Consider the following 18,685-nt stretch of genomic DNA (forward strand, 5'->3'; position numbering starts at 1 on the left):
CTCAAGTTCTTTAGAAATAATTAATTGAAAACATATCTTTCTTGTCATCCGGAAATAGTAAAACAAGTCTTTATGCCGTCTTTTCAGTTATATGTGTGTATCGGTTTAGCTTTCTCAGATGGTTGCACTGTTTATTGATTCATCATAAACTGTAGACAAATATGGGATCAATTTTCTCCACAAATTTAAGTAAAATTAAATCAAAAACTAAAAATGAACCTAAAATATGATGATTTTTTTTCTAAATGACCAAAGATATTTCGTTAAGGTACATGGAATGAAACTGTCTGTTATCGAAATGAAATTAAAATTTACCGTCTAAATGTTTATGTGTCATAATATTGATTTAAATTTCATTATTGTAACTGAAGTTTCGCCTTGAGAAAACTCAACAGATAAAATCAGTATTTAAAACATTATAATGAGATTGCCTAAAGAAATGTAACAAGATTAACAAATATCACCCTAAAACATCGAAATAAAACGTGGGTAATAAATTCCAATGTGTACACCATTAATATTGCTGTTCTAAAAAAATGTTACATTTAGTCCCCCTCAGACTTCCCCCTCATAGACATTAGAAGTAGCCAAAACAATTCAGAAAAAAATGGATCTGTGCTTACGTATAAAGAATTTTCGAACTATTGAGAACATTTACAAAGTTTTTTCGCCGTTATAAAAGTTTGATACAAGAATAATCAAGAGAATTCATATTCTGGCGGAAATCAAAAGAATGTAATCCATGCAGAGACAAAGATAAGACAGGGAAAACAGACAAACACAACAAAGGACACAAAATAACCAAATCATACGTACAAAGCAACAAAAGTATATGAACAACTCGGACTCCACTGAAAACTGGGAGCATGGACCAGGTGCATCGGTAGAGTAGGCGTTCTCTGCTTTTAATATACAAAAATATATTAGCACTTGCAGGTTCTTAATTAAAATGGTATTGCTCAACCAGTTATTTTTTCGGAGGCACATTCTTTCAAACATTTTCACATTCTTTTTAAATGCCGTTAAATAGATTCATTCGTAAAGGATACGAATTGTCTATTCTTTGAACATTGTTTTCACAGTAAATAGAGGTATTCGACCACTAATTGCATGTAAAAAGCTTTTTAAGTCATTTTAAGGGGTTGTTATCTCTTTGACATGTTCACCATACCTATTCTCGTTATATTTAGTATTGCACTACATCATATATCGTTTATTTAGTACTTCACGTTACTATTCCAATCCAGTCCACTGTAGTGACCGACTATTTTAAATGCTGGTTGTTTTGATTGTATTGTCATTCTTTAATATATGTTCTGGGCCAGCTGTCGGTACTGCGAGCGTTCTTTAATTGGATTTCTTATTTTGTTTATATGATGTATATTGATGTATTCCATGAAGAGAATTGGATGTATTATTGATTGAAATTTACGGTGTGTTCGTGTTTTACCTTACATCGAAGGAAATGGTCCAGGGGTGGATCCAGACACTTTGGGAAGGAGGAATGCCTGCCGGGGTTTCTCGGAAAAAGGGGGTACTAGGACATTATTTACCATTTTTAGTCTTTTTTACACATGAAAATGACTAATTTTGCAATAAAAAGGGGTGGAAAACCCCAGCACATCCATCTGGATCCACCACTATGGTTAAGGCCTTCTAAAACTACATTTGTTTTTGTTGTTTAACACCACGCCATGTGCCTGTCTAGTCGGGAGATGTTTACCATTAATGTATCTTTTGTGTTGTTATTTTACTATTTAGTTTAGGCTAAAAACCACTAATTCCACTTTCCATAGGCTTCTATGCTAATTTCACAATATTCAATGGCTTCTCTGGACTTTACCTTAACTTTAACTTGCAGAGGACTATATATCAGCATGATTCTACATATGTCAGCTCACAATCCTCAGAATGGCATGTGGGGTTAGCAGACTTGCAGTGCAGTACTGGTCACCGGAAGTGAAGGGTCTATAAATAGCATGGGAAATCCCAGTGTTTTCACAAGATAGGGGTATATTTAAAAATCATTATGGAGATTAGGCTTCACATCACAAGGATCAAAATGCACCTATAAAATGTACAGAAATGTTTTTTCCTTTCAGAAACTGTTTAATTTTTTTTAAATAAGATGAGAACTTTTTTCACAGCACTGTGAGGAACAGGGGTAATTTCTGCGTAGGGCTATTTTTGCGTACGTTCCAAATGCTCATTGGTTGAATTGGTGGTCTGTAACCTAAATTTATTTTGAAGAATGTCATCATTCTGTCACCGTGGATTTTATACTTTTGTTGTCGGTGACTTTAAGATCTTCATAAATATGTGTTTGCACCTGTTGATGACATTTTGGTGATCTCTGAAAGTATTTATTATTTTGTATTAAGATTAACCCATTATGAGCATGTTACACATAGTGGACACCCTTGTGATATCTGCTACGACGATATACATACGTGTTGTTTCACTAAGAACGGAACGAAAATACAACGTACATACGTCACATGATATTGTGTTTTCTGTTGATATTTCTAACCCAAAATCACCTACTTGTATCGTTGTTTCATGTGAACAAAAAATGAATAAATGTAGTATCTCTATTTTGGTACTTTTTTGTATCGTAAACGCTTTAATTTATTGCATTTGTCCCATCCCAATGCATGACTTACTGATACGATGAATCTATGAAAACTTGTTGGGATGCCAATAAGCACAATACGATATCGCTACGCACATTTTGTACGTGCATTTCTTGAAGTACTGGGCCGATTCAATTTTTCATCCCTCTTTAAAATATCTATCTATCTTGCAGAAATCTACATGCCTAGTTAAGTGTGAAAGCAGAAAAAAATAATTATCCAGCAAGATATTTTACACGTTTTATTGAAATGATTCATTTTGTTTAAACTGTTTTGCACCATGACATAACCGACCTAAAACAAATTGAAAAATTTCATTTCATCAAAGTTAAAGGCTCAATTCCTTCCGTACTTGCATAAACTATTCGTATGTATCAAGTTTGTTGATTTTTTTTCTTTGTTTTTTAACAATTCAATTTTTAAAAAGTTCTTGTCCAGCACGTATACAATTGTACCGGTCCAACAATCTGATAAATATTGAACGGTCCCTTACATACAGGCAAAAAAAAACAAAGAACTTAAATTTTGCAATATTTTCTGTATATCTGTTTATTTTCTAAACCTTAGATAATCATAAAATCTCTTGGTCGGCGATTTGTGATTCTACATTATTATTTCCAGTAGTCTTTTTTTATTACTCTTCTACATTGTATGTTAGTTTACTTCTTTATGCGAAATAGGGCGAATTCTCAAAAGAATCAATATAAAATGTTTTAAACATCGCCTATACATGAAGGCACAATTATACCAAAATCAAGTTCCTATGCTTTTTGACAAAAACCACAGGCCCTTGTAACTAGGATATTTTTATCACAAAAAAAATCATTAAATCATTTTGTTTCCACATTTGAATTATTGTGTGTGTTTTCAGTCATGTCCGCTTGCTATTTAATGCTGTTTATACTAAAAAAAACTAGTCCCAAGGGCCTGTACTGCAAACCACTAATATCACTTCCATAGGCTCCAATGCTAATTTCACTAAGTTCAATGTGTTATGGAGCTTCCACCTTATGTTAATCTGAAGAAGACTATACATCACCTAAAAGCTGCATGTGTACACTGATAGCCCTGAAAATGTGTGGAGTTTACTACCTTTCAGTGCGATACCGGCTCCTAGAAGGCAATGAGCTAAAAATAGAATGGGAATTCTCCTACATTTCTCAGAAAGGGGTCTTCATGCAGAACTCATAAAAATATTTAATTCAGTAAGTTACAGTGACCATTTTATGTAGAAATGAAGACAAATATAATTCCCTGCCAAACACAAGCTCACTTGAGCAGATTTGATGTGCACTTTTTCCACAGCAATATAACACAAGTTTATACTTGTAACAGTATTATGTATATGTCAATTTCAATAGCTCTACAAGAGCGTATGTTTCTTGTTTGATTTATCGACTTTAAATAAAGTTTATTTTACTTGCCTTGATATGCTTTTCTGTAGTAATTAGTGTTTAGAGAATGAAAATTTAAAAATATTAACAAAATATTGTGGTATTGAACTTGTAAAGTTTAAGATCACGGAGTCAAATATTGTGAAATTTTGTAGAAATAAGCAGTGTACAAATTTCATATAGAGTTGAAACACGTTAATAGTGTTGTCTGTTGTACATGCACCAACAAATAACTGTCTTTCATTGAATTCCAGAATTTCGACTGACAAGCCAAATTCCGTGTTTTTTATTTGGGACGAGCTCTGACGTCCCATGGCCCCAGCAGCCGTCGGACGTCATTGCAATCTCGGACTATACCTAACAGTCTGATGGCGGCTCCTAGAGCTAAAATAGAACGGGAATTCACCTACATTTCACAAATAAATTAATTTGCGATAAATATTGTAATCTGATTGGTTAAAATAATTTTGTTATATCTCAATGGGTAAAAAAAATATTGACACGCCCCTATTCAGTTAAATTCAGAGCTACTTTCTCATGTTTAAAGATACAAATATGTTTTAAAATTAATTTTTAGAATTGGCTATGATACAAATTTTGTCTATTGATAAATAACATAAATTTTCCATGTGCATATTTTGTTTATCGCACTTCGCGCAATTAACAATATGCACATATTTGTCAATAGATATAATTTTTATTATTGCCAATTCTTAAAGAATTCATGTAGAACTCACAACAATATTTAAAATTCAGTCAGTTCCAATAAATGAAATATGACTCTCTGCTATAAGCAAGTTCACTTGTGCAGATTTTATGTGCACTTTTTTCCACAGTGACATAACAAATGTGCACTAAAATTTGTGTATGTTTATTTTGGCTAAAAAACTCATTGGTATAATTAGTGCATATGTCAGTTGCATCGACCAATGCAGTATACGTATCACAAGCCACAACTCGGAAACCGGAAGTTAAGTTTGTGTACCTCAATAATGAACCCGAGTGATGGCAGAGGGCAAAGAGGCGGAACAAGTGCCCGTTTCTTTACGAAATCAGGACCTTTCTTCTGCGTCAGACCAAGAAGATTTTATTGAATTCGCCCCTGAGGAAATTCCAAATCCTGTTCTTGTTGCAGGGGACCAAATAGAAGAGATTGGTTTTGACGATCTTGTGAATGAAGATTATGATACTCATCCCAGTGGTGTAATTCATGCAATTGTTCGTTCAGGTTCTCAAGAGGGCCAAAACAGTTCGTCTGACCAGAATGAAACCTCTACAGGAGAAGAATCTAGTGAAGATCAGAATGAGGTCTTACTTGACTATTGTTAAAATTACAAAAGTTTTATGTAAAAATACACATCTTGCGTCAGGGCCTACTTGTCAAGGAGTAGTTCTTGTCAGTAAGTAATTCTCGCTAAGCAATTTTTCATCCTCTCCTGCCAAACAAGTTTATGCCCAAAATTTTAGAAAAAAATGTCTTAACATATTGCTGATGTTTTGTTTTCTAAAGAGCTATCATACAACGATTTTCATTGAGGAATAAAATTTTGGTGATCAGATTGGCAAGAATTGCTTCTGTCTTGTAAACAGCGAGATCTACTCTCTGACCAGTAATCTAGACATCAATGACAAGAAGTTTTAGAAAATTCTGTTTGAAGAATAACAATATTGACATTTATTTGTCTATTACAAAAACTTCTCCCTGTATGGATTAGGTGTACTCAGTGATTTTTCTAGTGCTCGTCATTTTCCCCAATAACGAAAAACTTTTCAGAATGAAGAAAATAATTGAATCTCATATCGTCACCTGAAATCTTTGAAGATACAAAAAACATTAAGAGCTGTAAGCCCAACTTTGGTTCAAGTGGCAAAAGTGACAATTTAATTACCCCAACCTAATTACAACTCTCAACAGGTGTCAAAATTTTGTGTAAACAATCACCTAATTGGCCAATTACATTAATCAGGCACCGCACGAGGAGTAAATGTCAATCTCTGACCACTCAAGTGTGAAAGTTCAAATGCCGGTAACAATTGCTGCTTTGAAAATTCCTTTACTTCTCATTAAATTTGTCTCAAAATGACATAAAAAGTAATTTATCATTTGTTTTTGTACATCTAACTTGAGTGGAAACCGAATGTGGGTAATTTTGTCACTACCACGGTGTCACTACATTTGTAGTTGCATGTCAGCAATATTTACGATCTTGAAGACGTCATTTATGCTATCAATGAATTCCTGAGGCACCAATACTAAATATAACTGAAAAATAATGACGTAAATTTGTCATTAACTCCTTCTGGTTCCCAAAAAGCACAGTTGAAAATTGTGCTAAAAATAGATTATCATGAGGCAACAATAGGGAAATACCTATTTGAAAATATTTATATCTGTCCAATGTAGCACTGCTGCATGTTAAGGCAGTTCTATATTTACACTGTGCTAGATGTATTTTTGTGTTTCTACAAAGGGTGGCAATGCAGAAAAAGCATTTTTTATATGAAATACATGTGCATTTAAAACTATGCCAAGGATGTACACTTGTATGTCCCTGATTAATGTATAAGAGTGTAAAGGGATTTCTATTTTTGATGATTCTTAGAAGCTGGGGAGTTTCTTTTTTAATGAAATCTCAGGCATGCTATTTGGATTCTCTGGAAAACATGCTTGCATGACGTTGGAAAAAAAATATGTGCTTTATTCATATGCAATGTACATGTACATTTAAGTTTTATTTAATGTCTTACAAAGTGCTGTAAATAACAGATGATTCTTAAATATCTTTTGTCAAGTGCAAATACTACCATACTTAAAAAAATGCACCATTAAAAAGGTCCTCATTTTCTCACGCGAAAGTGACTAAAGCTTTCAAAATCCTGGAAAAAAACCCTGTGTACTGGCATACATTTTGTACATGAACCTGCCAAGTGTCACTATTTGTGGGAGATTACCCCATGACCACTCCAAAATTTAAATTTACTAAGAGCAATATTGACCATAATTTACAACAAGCAATTTAAAAGAGGCGCATTAGATTTATGTTGTCATAAAAAGGCCAGAAAACAATACATTTGTACTTTTATGAATTTGAGGGCCCTGTAATGGTTTCATTTGGTCCTAAGGACAATTTCTTGCATGAAAACCCCCATGGACAATTTTTTTAATGTTGGCAAGTGTGTGCACTTGTAGGGTAAGCATCCTCTGCTTTTCAAAGAATATCCTTGTTTGAATAAGAGTGGGAAACTATGACATTGTGAAGAAAATGAAGAAGGGACAATAAAGGCTCTCCCTAGCCTAAAATATAACTGATAATTAATCGAGGACTGCTCTGCCTTCCAAAATTTTGTTGCCAGAAAAATTGGCAGCTACCAATTTTGTTGGCCAATTTTCAGAAATTAGACCCAAAATGCCTTAATTGGTGTTCAAAATTAATTATTCTATTTTTTTTTTAAATGACAGTATTAAATCCATTGATGAGTTATCTTTGTCAATTCATCAAAATAACCTCTTCATTCATGACATACATGTACCCAAGATTCACTCTTGATGCATGTGTAAAGCAGTTTTTAGCTCTAGTCTTAGTCCGGAACTAAACCCATTAGTCATTTATAATAATTTTTTTTTTTTCAAGTGAAAAAATTTTTAGCAAACTATCATTAATTGTGTCCCTTTTTCATATTCATGTATTGAAGGATTTAATTGTGAATTACATTTGTAGGAGAATTGAATCCATAACAAATGAAAAAACATGAAGACTTCTGATAATTCTTGCATTCAAAGACCAAAGAATTGCTTGAAGTTGACTAAAGTTCCCATATTATGTTAATTTTGTATTTTTAATCACTTTCAGGTCATATTTTTAGCAAGGAAATGGTGTCTGCATCCAAAAAACAACTTCATATTTTGTGAACACCTTCATTATTATATATGTACGTAGTTCATCATATGTGAAAATATAAAGTTGTTTCTTGGGTGTGGACATAGTTTTCTGGATGTAGATATGTCTGGGGAAAAAAACAAAATTTACAGTTCAGCAGTTTTGTTAAATAATGTAGGCACAATTATGGGTCATTACAATGAACTAATGCAACAAAACATTCACTTTCCTAATACATGTATTTATATACTTTATTATGTTATGAACAATTTTAATGTTATTGTAACATAGTTGACATGTTTGGGCATTATTGATAGCCAAAAGCCCCTACACCTTTATTCACATGGAGCAGACAGCCATGTGTGTACTTTAAAAATCAATGAGTTCATGGTAATGACCATATCAATATAACTGTGTTCAATAGCTTAGTTGTTAGAAAATAAGCATGGTACAAAAAATTCTGGCTGGCTTGAAATGATTATTTGGTACTGATCATTAAACAAATTAACACATTTCTACAGAATAAGATATGATTTATATATACATGTACATGTATGTGAGGGAGACACTGCCTATATTATAGGATGAAGTCTTTGTCACCAAGTCTCAAAAATTTGTTTACAACATGTATATCTTTGTGTCATAAAAAGATACTGTCAAAGATAAAAACAATTTCTGACTGATGAGACAAGGGTATCCATAATGATAATTTTAGTCATGTTAGATTTCCTTTTCTCACCCATGGGTGAGATACAATGTAAAACATGCAACATTTATAGCGTCACAATGAAAAGATGTGTGATGCTTTGTGTACAGGGAACTTCAGTAGGCACAATATTTTTTCCTTGACATACATGTACTAATCAAAAAATCTATTTTAAAGTGAAAAAGAATCAAACTGAGCACTTCTACAAAATGTAAGACTAGGAAATTTTATAAACTATTTTTTTGTCTTGCACACTCAGCAGTGGTAGATTCATAATGTCTTCCTTTTCATCTTACCATCAACTGTTTACATTTTGGGGATATGATCACATTTGCTATTGTCATAGCTAACAAATAAATGCAAAAAAATGCATGTACCAGTACACATGCATGACAAAAACTGTTTTTTACACCATGAAACACTATTTTCCAAGTCACTATGACTAGTTTAAAGTAATTTCGATGAAGATACTCATTTAACTGAATTAATGAAAACAAAACTAATGCATTTACAGTTACATTGTCATTTTTGTGATAATATGAATAATTACCAAAAGTGTCCATAGCTTTTTATAAAGTCAGTATTTGATTTAATTTTATTGTAGATTTCAAAGGACCTATCATCAGTATCTTTAAGTGATGCAGCAGTTAAAGAGTTATCTGCCCAAGAGGAAGAAGTTGAAGTAGATGAGTATGGTAGAGGCTCCCAATGGAGACAGGAAAAGAAACACATATTTATTTTGAGCAGTGCAGGGAAACCTATATACTCAAGGTTATCTATTAAATAATACACCGTAATACAAATGTACAGGAACTTACATGTGTATTTTGGGTAAAAGGACATTCTTCATTAATTGTATGTTAAAAACAATTCAGCAGTGTCATGTTCGAAAAAAAAAGAGCAAAACACACAGCTAATAAATACCCCTCAAGATTTTAGTATTGAATGAAGAAATCAGAACTCCAAATATTTGTAGCATGCACCAGTAGAATAAGTTTGCATTCTTAGAAATCCAGTCAAGTAAGGAGACTTTGATTTGATGTGCCCTTGATAGAGATGGACACTTCACATGTAGATTTTTTTATGGATAAAAATCAAACATAGTTATATGTACAATGTATGTTTATATGTGACAATACTACCAGTATCTTAAGTTCAGAAACCAGGAACTCTACATGTACAAAAATATACATGTATCTAAGTACACTTCCATTCCTTATTGTGACATATTTTTTATTTTTTTACAGGCATGGTAATGAAGATAAACTTGTGACAATAATGGGTGTAATGCAAGCTTTAGTGTCCTTTGTTTCTGCTTCAAAAGACTCTTTACGGAGCATGGTAGCAGGGGATTATAGATTTGTTTTCTTTGTCAGAGAACATGTATACCTTGTGGCAGTCTCCAAAGGCCTTGAATCAGTTCAACAGCTACTCTTACAACTCTCATATGTCTATAATCAAATTCTCAGTGTCCTGACTATTAGCACTCTACAAAAAATTTTCAAACAGAGGAGGAATTATGACTTACGAAGAATGTTAAGTGGATCAGAGAAATTCATTGACAATTTGTTAAATCTAATGGATCATGACCCAAGTTTTAAGCTGCAAGCTGTTAGGTGCTTACCATTAGATAGTCAAGTTAGGGATTCAATTGCTCAAGCCATCATTCAGCATGCAAAAGTAAAGGTAAGCTGAAATGGTTCTCCTAGTTAATTAGATGATATGCATTCTTCAAGTTTACAAAATGTAAGAGTAAATTAACACAAATAGTTGAAATGGATATTTGGAAAGGGAAATCAAGAGTACAAGGATTTGAATTGTGATAAAAAAAAAGAACATATGATAAATCAGGGATTAAGAAAATGCACACGTGACCACCAGCAAAATGGTGTATAGACTTCTTGTATTTATTTATGAATTTGATATTTATCATGATATTCTAATATGGTAAGACCACAGGCATTTGGTTAGAAAAAGAAAATCCCCCATGCCCATGAAGAATTAAAGAACAGTTTTTTATAGGGCCAAAATAAGTATTTTACCCTACATACCCAAACAATTGGCCCTACCAAAAAGTTTTATTGCCATTCTCTTACAAGTTTTTATTTTTTATTTTGCAAGCATCTTTTTTCACGTTTGCTCATTGTTTTTACTGAATCATATGAACTTTGGAAAAAAAAATATTTTTCCTACCTACCAAACCAAAGCTAGAAGCTAGGTTAAGGTAACGGGAAACAAATATTATTTTAAGTTTAGCCTAGAGTTAATATAGTATAGTACATGTATATGGTTGACTGGCGGTGGATAAGATCTATACTTTAGTGAATATATATTTCTAAACACAATATAACACAATCTTTTCTTTGCTGTTTGCTTCCATTATAGTTAAATGTAAATATCAGATGTCAACAGTTGTAAAAAAAATAATTTACTAATAGAAAAACTTAGTTTGCATTACTTACCTTACCTCACTGCTTTTTCGCTCTCTCCAGATATTTTTAAATGTTACAATATTCTTGTATTTATATTTCAGGACTTAGTCTTTGCAATAATTTTAGCCAACAATCAGCTGGTAACACTGGTACGAATGAAGAAATATTTTCTACATCCTATGGATCTACATCTTATCATTAATCTTGTCAATGCATCTGAGTCTTTCAAGGCGGCTGAATCATGGACACCCATTTGTCTTCCTAAGTTTGATGCAAGGTTTGTATCTTTGTTCTTCTCATCAAGCACATAAGATTAATGGATTACTACCTTATAAATACTCTTGAAAACTTATTCATAGCTCTCTTGTTTTTAAAAAGTGATGATATAACTTGTTCTTTGATAATATAAGATGGAATGTAACTTTGAACCATATTTGATGTTTTTCCTTTCTACTACATGTAGTGATATTTTTATAGATAACAGTATTTTATATGTACAATATGCAATATAGGGGAGACAAAAAATTCAATTTTGGTCATGTTTTCATTATGTAATAGTAAAAGTTTTAGCAACATTGGGATTATAAAGTGATAGTGGTTTCCATCCTTTTTACACGCTGGGGTACACTCTTCTTGTTCACAACTCCTTCTATATAACTGAATGGTTCCACAGAATCTTTATTAGATATTGAAGATGTGTATCTTAATTACATACTGAAGATGTACACCTCCTATTTTAAATTTTGATCTGAACATTTTTAGTCTCACAGAACATTGACTTTGTCATTCGCTAGCATGGGAAGTGGGGGTATCAATTTAATAAGAAGCACACAGTGTTCTCATTTCATTTTGGTATTTATTTGACAAAACTCTGATCAGAAGGAAAATTGTCTAGGAGCTTTGAAATTTGTGTGGACATAAGAAAAAACAAAGTTGACCATTTTTTTGTACTCTCTTAAAAGATAATGGACATTAGCCTTTACATCCATCAAAGGCTTGCTTTTGTGGTGTGGAATCAATTGTAATTTCATTGAGATCCATTCTAGTTTATAGTAAAATTCAAAAATATTTGTTTTTGGTCCCTTATTCCTTCATGGATATGGTTACTACTCCAAATTTATACCTGGCCTTACTTTAGTTGTATGGAACCTTGTGATACAATGTACAATTTCATAGTGATCCATACATATATACATATTCTATACCCCAAAACTAGTTTCACAAATCCATGAACCTAAAAATTATGTTTCAAACCATTTACTCACTGGTTATGTTGAGGAAGAATTTGTGGAAAACTTAATTTAAGATGTTTTGTGAAACTAGACATCAGTAATATCACCAGTTCTCTTTGTTTTTAGTGGGTTTCTACAGGCACACATATCGTACTTGGATGAGAATTGCCAAACCTGTATGTTGTTATTATCAGTTGACAGGGAATCTTTCTTCATATTGTCGGAATGCAAGAAAAGAATTCAAGAAGTATGTACTGTCTGCTTTAGAAATAGTAATAACCATAAATGTAATAAAATGCTTCACAAGGCACAGCTTGATATAACCACATAAGTCAAATCCTGAACAGTTTGGGCAAGTATGGACACACCATTCAAACTAGACACAGCTTTGAAATTTGATTATGATTAGGTACCATCATTTGACACAGAATAAAAATTTGAACACGGTTCGACGTTAACTTTTATATTCACTTGTCCAGTCGGGCAAGTGACATATGTGATTCACTTGCCCGAAATATTGAAATACTTGCCCGGAACTTTGTGTCACTATATAGTGTTTAAACCAGAAACCCTTGTTTAATAATAATTGCAAGCCAAATAAATCGAAAAGCCGTCATATTTTTTGCGGGAATAAGGGGTAAAACAAGAAGCAAAGAAATTACAAGTATTCATGTGAGGAGTTTTTATTTCACATCTTTAGTTTAACAAATGGACAACAATAACTATCTTCAATAGAATTTTATTTCTCTTTTTCTCTCATATTTTCGAAGTTTTCGGTACAGATTTCTTACAGTTTTCCAAAGTAAGAAATTCCATAAATAAATCGCGATGTTCAATTGGATAACGAAAATAGATGTACAATTGGGCGCATCCGATTGGTCGACATTAATATCATACGATCTATTTTTGGCAAAGGGAAAATCAGAAAACTATCCAATGATAATCTAGGTCAGCAAGGTCGGGAAGAACGGCGAACTATACAGAAGTAATTTTCGATGTTTTAGAGCTGCGATGATGAGAAATAATGTGATTTGGGCACATATTTTTTTCACTTGCCCAGTCGGGCAACTTTGATGTCGTTTTTACTTGCCCAGACCGGCGATTTACTTGCCCCGGGCAATCGGGCAACCGTTAATGTCGAACCCTGGAACAGAACTGAAGTGGTAACTTTTTGGCCAGTATTTCTAAATTGTTCAAGTCAAAACCTGCAAAATTAATCCCATACTTCCTGTGGGGATATTGCACATTGTTGTACAATTTCAAAATGATCCATTCCCTTTCATTCAAGTTGTCTGAATATCATCCAGAAATAAGAAAAATAAAACTTACTTCTGGTCCATTTGTTGCCCCTTTTTTTACTAGGCTGAAGTCACAACCCCAAAAATCAATCCCAATTTTCGTTTTGTGGTATGACACCTTGCAGTAAAACTTATTCATGTATAAGATCCATTTACTTTTATTCAAGTTATTGTATGGACATATGGAAAATGCTTGTTTGAGGCCCCCTTTTGGTTCCTAGTTCCTACAGGATCAAATTCTAAACCCCCAAAATCAATCCCAGTCTTTCTTTGGTGGTATGGCACCTTGTAATTCAATTTCAAAGAGATCCATTCACTAATAGTCAAGTTATTGTCTGGACTTCAGGAAAATGAATGTTCCTGGCCTCTTTTAAGGCCCCTAATTGCTGGAAAGATCAAGTCTTTACCCTAAAATCAATTCAAATCTGACCATTGTGGTATAGAATATTATGGAACAATATCAAAGACATTCCTATGCTTTTACTGGAGTTAGATATATTTGAAATCTATGAAATGCTTGTTTTAGACCCCTGATTCTTAAATAGTCAGGACTATAACATTTAAAATTAACACAATTGATACTCAAGTAATCATACGAAATCAAGTATCTACGAATGACTACAGTGCCATACCAATATACGCCCCTTTTTTAAATATGATAAACTTGAATCAAGTATGGGTCTAATGAAAATGTCAGTAGATACAGGTAATGTATAATATATGGTTACTAACATTGAAAAGTTTTTTGCGACAGGAAAATATATTATTTCTTTTATTTATTAAATATTTATTTTGTTGTAAAGTCATGAACAGTGCATCTTAATTTTTACTCACCTGAATCTTTAGTCCATGTGAAAAGCAGATGATGCATCAGAATTTGTTCTGTTTTCCACCAATTGTCTAAATTATGAGACAATTGATGATTTTGCAATTGGCTTACATCTAAAAAATAATTACATGTTGTACTGATAAAAGAAATGGTAACCAATTAATTTGGGCTGCAAATTCAATTAGTTCAACAGGACTAAAGTCGTATGAAGCTGTCTTGAAGGAGTTATTGCCTTTTATCAAATTCGACGTTTTCACACACCCCCACCCCCCCCACTAGATTATAGTAATAATCTGCAAACAGCTCAACAGAATAGAATCAACAGGACTACAGTTGTCACATTTTGATCTGTTAGGAATATTTGCCATAGGTTGATGTCATTATATGAGAACATACATGTATTGAGCTAAAATTTATGCTTGGAGCCTCTTTTATGAATTTTTTTTTGTTTCAGAGACTTATTAAATACAATGGTCTACAAGCAATAAGTGATTCCCTGATGAAGACAAGTTACAGTTGTCGGCAATGTGGGATATCTGATCTGCGTCACTTCCTATACAAGTCTCGTAGTATGGCACAGTACACTAGTCCCGAATTAGAAGCACCTTATCTGTCCAATCAAGAACAAGAGAGATTGTTTGGTTTATACCTCTATCTACACAACAGAATCCACACAACAGTTAGGCCACTTAAGATCCTTTACCACGTTGGCAAGCATGAGACTCTGTTAGGCTGGGTAAGTTAAATAAATCCACCTACCATGTTGGCAAGCATGAGACTCTGTTAGGCTGGTTAAATTAAATAAATCCACCTACCATGTTGGCAAGCATGAGACTCTGTTAGGCTGGTTAAATTAAATAAATCCACCTACCATGTTGGCAAGCATGAGACTCTGTTAGGCTGGGTAAGTTAAATAAATCCACCTACCACGTTGGCAAGCATGAGACTCTGTTAGGCTGGGTAAGTTAAATAAATCCACCTACCATGTTGGCAAGCATGAGACTCTGTTAGGCTGGGTAAGTTAAATAAATCCACCTACCACGTTGGCAAGCATGAGACTCTGTTAGGCTGGGTAAGTTAAATAAATCCACCTACCATGTTGGCAAGCTTTAGACTGTTAGGCTGAGTAAGTTAACTTAAAATCCTCTGCCATCTTGGCAAGCATTAGACTTTGTTAGGCTGAACAAGTTAATTTAATATCCTCTACCATGTTGGCAAGCATTAGACTTTGTCAGGCTGGGTAAGTTAACTTACAATCAACAAGCATGAGATTTTATCAGTTGGAATAAGTTAACTTAAAATCAACAAGCATGAGATTTTATCAGGTTGGGTAAGTTAACTTAAAATCGACAAGCATGGGATTTTATCAGGCTGTGTAAGTTAAATAACAGGGAGTAATATAGTTACATGTACCAGTGGAGAAAGAGACTTAAACTTTCTATCAAACTGAGATTAAAATATCTATGAAATGATAGAAAGTTTGCATCTCCTTGTGAATTGTTTAGTTAACAACCCAGACATTTCAGATTGTGGAAAAGTACAATTCTATTCCCTGAAGTTAGCAGTGAGACTCATGTTTGGGGAACTATATTATGTTACTGTATCCTTAGTTGTATTTGTATATTTATCCTTATGATCAAGATTTAAATTATTTTGGAAAAAAGGTTCATACATGTAGGTTTTTCGGAAGATATAGATATTATTTCTCTTAATTAATGTTAAAGGTGTGTGTATAAAAAAAATTAAGAATAACATATTGGTAAGTATGCAGTGCTAATGTAAAACAAGCTATTTTTTATCAAATTTTCACACTTTTACCTCAAAACAATTGACTGATGGGAATTACAACCTATTAAAATCTTTTTTTTCATAATTCTGTATAATAGGTGGACACACAGTGTTCTTAACGATTCAGTAGTTATCTTATGTTTACATTGGTCCCCAAATGTACAGGGTTCATCAGGCTATGTTAGGGGAAATGTCTAGTTCACTTGTTACTATAATGAGAGTGACATTTTAACTTCAAGAGGTATCTAATTTCATATTTGAAAAAAAAAAAACATTTTAAATCTCCATCTTAATAATTTACTACGAAAGAAGCTCACCAGAGGTCTTACCCCAGAATATCATCACTGTATGTACTATAAGGTTTTCCCTTCATTCATTAATCTCATTATATACAGCACTTTCCCTGACCATCACTCAGTTCTTCATGAAGAAGTTTTGTTTTTCTTTTGTCTAGGTTACACAACAGTTTGAATTGTACGCTGTATTTGGACCATTGATTACCAAACATACTGCAATAGGAGCCATTAACAAACTTCTGCGCTGGATAAAGAAGGAAGAAACTCGTCTTTTTATATTGAACTCGGCCACATTTTAAACAAAGTGTTGTGATCGTGAATGAATGTTAGGATGTATGTTGTGTTGATTTTTTTTCATGACATATTGTTGACATTTTTATTTATTAAAATCTATATACACCCTACATGACAAATGCTTTACATTAATTGCCATTACAATAACTGCTATTATTCTTGCTTACACTTTTTGTGATTTTTTATTGTGGTGAATATTTGAAATACCTGTTGTATACCTTTTAAAACTTAGTAAGGTGTCACCAAACTCTTTTTTTAACAACTGGTACATGTAACAAAGTTGACAAGATCAGAATGTAGAATCAAAATAATGTTATCACTTTATTGTCAGTAAATATAATGCATTTTACCCCACTAATTAGACTTTAGGAGATATATTTTATCCAAACTTATCTGTAATAGTGTATGGTTACAGATAGTTTCTACAATCATTCTACTTCCAATATCTAATATTGAGCGTATTTTCCAAAAAGAAAAAAATGGTTACTGGGAAATGTACGCTTGACAGGTGGCTGCCATTGTTTGTGCAATAAATTGAAAAGTTTTAGCGGGTTCTTTTCAAATTTGGATATCTTCTTCCATGTGACAGAGTGAAGGGTCTCGTTTGTAGTTTTCAAGTAGTAGTTAGTAGTTATTTACTACTTTCACTGTTGCCATTTGTGAGTTGTGGCTATTGCAATTAGTATATTTTCTGACTGGAGAAAATTTTATGTTTATTTTGAAAAATCTAATTTCACTGTCTCGGTTTTCTTTTCCTCTTACATCTACCCTGGATGTGGCATTTTATGTACAACTGTCGGAGTTTCTTGAAAAGCAGAAAACACTGACCCTTCTGGTGTACCTGGTCCAAGTTCACAGTTTTAAGTGGAGTATGGGTTGCTTATTAAACCCCTGCAAGCGAAGTTTAGGTTTCACCCTGTTTATCTGTCTGTCCTAACTTTTTCTTAGCAGATTGCAGTATTTTTATGAAACTTTGTGGGTTGTTATTTAACATTCAAGGCCTTTTGAAGTAATTCATAAAATGTTACATTTGATCTACTAAAGGAAAAAACACTGAAATTTATGTTAGGAAAAATCTTGTAGAAATGACAGCTTTTGAACTTGGGCATTTTTCATCAAAACTTTTGTCTCGTGCATTGTCCGAAATTCCTCTGCAATGACTTGCAGTATTGTGAAACTTAATGGGGTGTTAGATTACCATATTGGGATGTGCATATTGCCAGGAATTTATTTTTGGGCAAAAATTGTAGAAATGACTAGCTGTTTGTACTTAGTCATTTTTCAGCAAAACTTGGTCTGATGCCTTCTCCACAACTCTTCAACAACTTGCAGGAATATATGTTTAAAGTAAATCATCAGTCATATTCCATCATAGTGTTGTCAACAATTTACTAATTGTGGTGCGAAGTTGGTTGTTTAGAAATGGCAGCAGAATTGTTTGTCAAAAGTGCTTAGTTTATCCCCCATAAAAACTGTGTCCAATATGAATCACGTGTCTACAATGGTCCCCAAATGTACAGGGTTCAACAGGCTGTGGAGTAAGTCTAGTTTTGTTTCTTTGAAGGTGTAATTTAGATTGTTGTGTGTTCTTTGTTTTCTGTGTCTATTTTCCCTGCCTAGTTTTTATCCTTGAAATATATTCTTTTGTTTTTCACTTGAATCTTGGTTCCCTTGATAACTCTTTCAAAGTGGAAAAATCTGGTTTGCTGTCAATTTGACAGTCTTGTTTTTTTTTTTCAGAATGATAAGAATTTCAATCACTAGCAGGACCATTATGACAGTTATAACTTCCTCCAGATTTCGATTAATGATTGTGTAACATAATACATTCACCTAATTCAAGAGTACATTTTACATTATATTCATGGCACTGAGTTCTCCATCATGGTAAATAAACCAATACTT

At 33.1% G+C, this 18,685-nt stretch overlaps 1 protein-coding gene across 1 annotated transcript; it reads left to right on the forward strand.

Annotated features, from left to right (window-relative positions):
- The first annotated feature begins 4,991 nt into the window (after positions 1–4,991).
- Positions 4,992–16,890, forward strand: LOC148627031 (vacuolar fusion protein MON1 homolog A-like). Its single transcript, XM_088565954.1, has 7 exons — positions 4,992–5,335; positions 9,216–9,382; positions 9,859–10,297; positions 11,145–11,320; positions 12,402–12,522; positions 14,857–15,138; positions 16,645–16,890. Exons 1-7 carry the CDS (start codon positions 5,033–5,035, stop codon positions 16,783–16,785), a joined length of 1,629 nt encoding a protein of 542 aa, XP_088422080.1. The 5' UTR covers positions 4,992–5,032; the 3' UTR covers positions 16,786–16,890.
- Positions 16,891–18,685: the final 1,795 nt, after the last annotated feature.

The sequence above is a fragment of the Perna viridis genome, chromosome 1, assembly GCF_037379345.1.
Source record: "Perna viridis isolate PV_CMFRI_1.1 ecotype Kerala chromosome 1, ASM3737934v1, whole genome shotgun sequence".
Taxonomy (NCBI): Eukaryota; Metazoa; Mollusca; class Bivalvia; order Mytilida; family Mytilidae; genus Perna; species Perna viridis.

What these genes read in the sequence shown, in the direction of transcription:
- LOC148627031 (XM_088565954.1), top strand. Translation starts at nt 5,033, where the DNA reads ATGGCAGAGGGCAAAGAGGCGGAACAAGTGCCCGTTTCTTTACGAAAT. An exon ending in TTCAGCATGCAAAAGTAAAG is followed by an intron (nt 10,298 to 11,144) that starts GTAAGCTGAAAT and finishes TTTATATTTCAG; the next exon opens with GACTTAGTCTTTGCAATAAT. An exon ending in ATGAGACTCTGTTAGGCTGG is followed by an intron (nt 15,139 to 16,644) that starts GTAAGTTAAATA and finishes TCTTTTGTCTAG; the next exon opens with GTTACACAACAGTTTGAATT.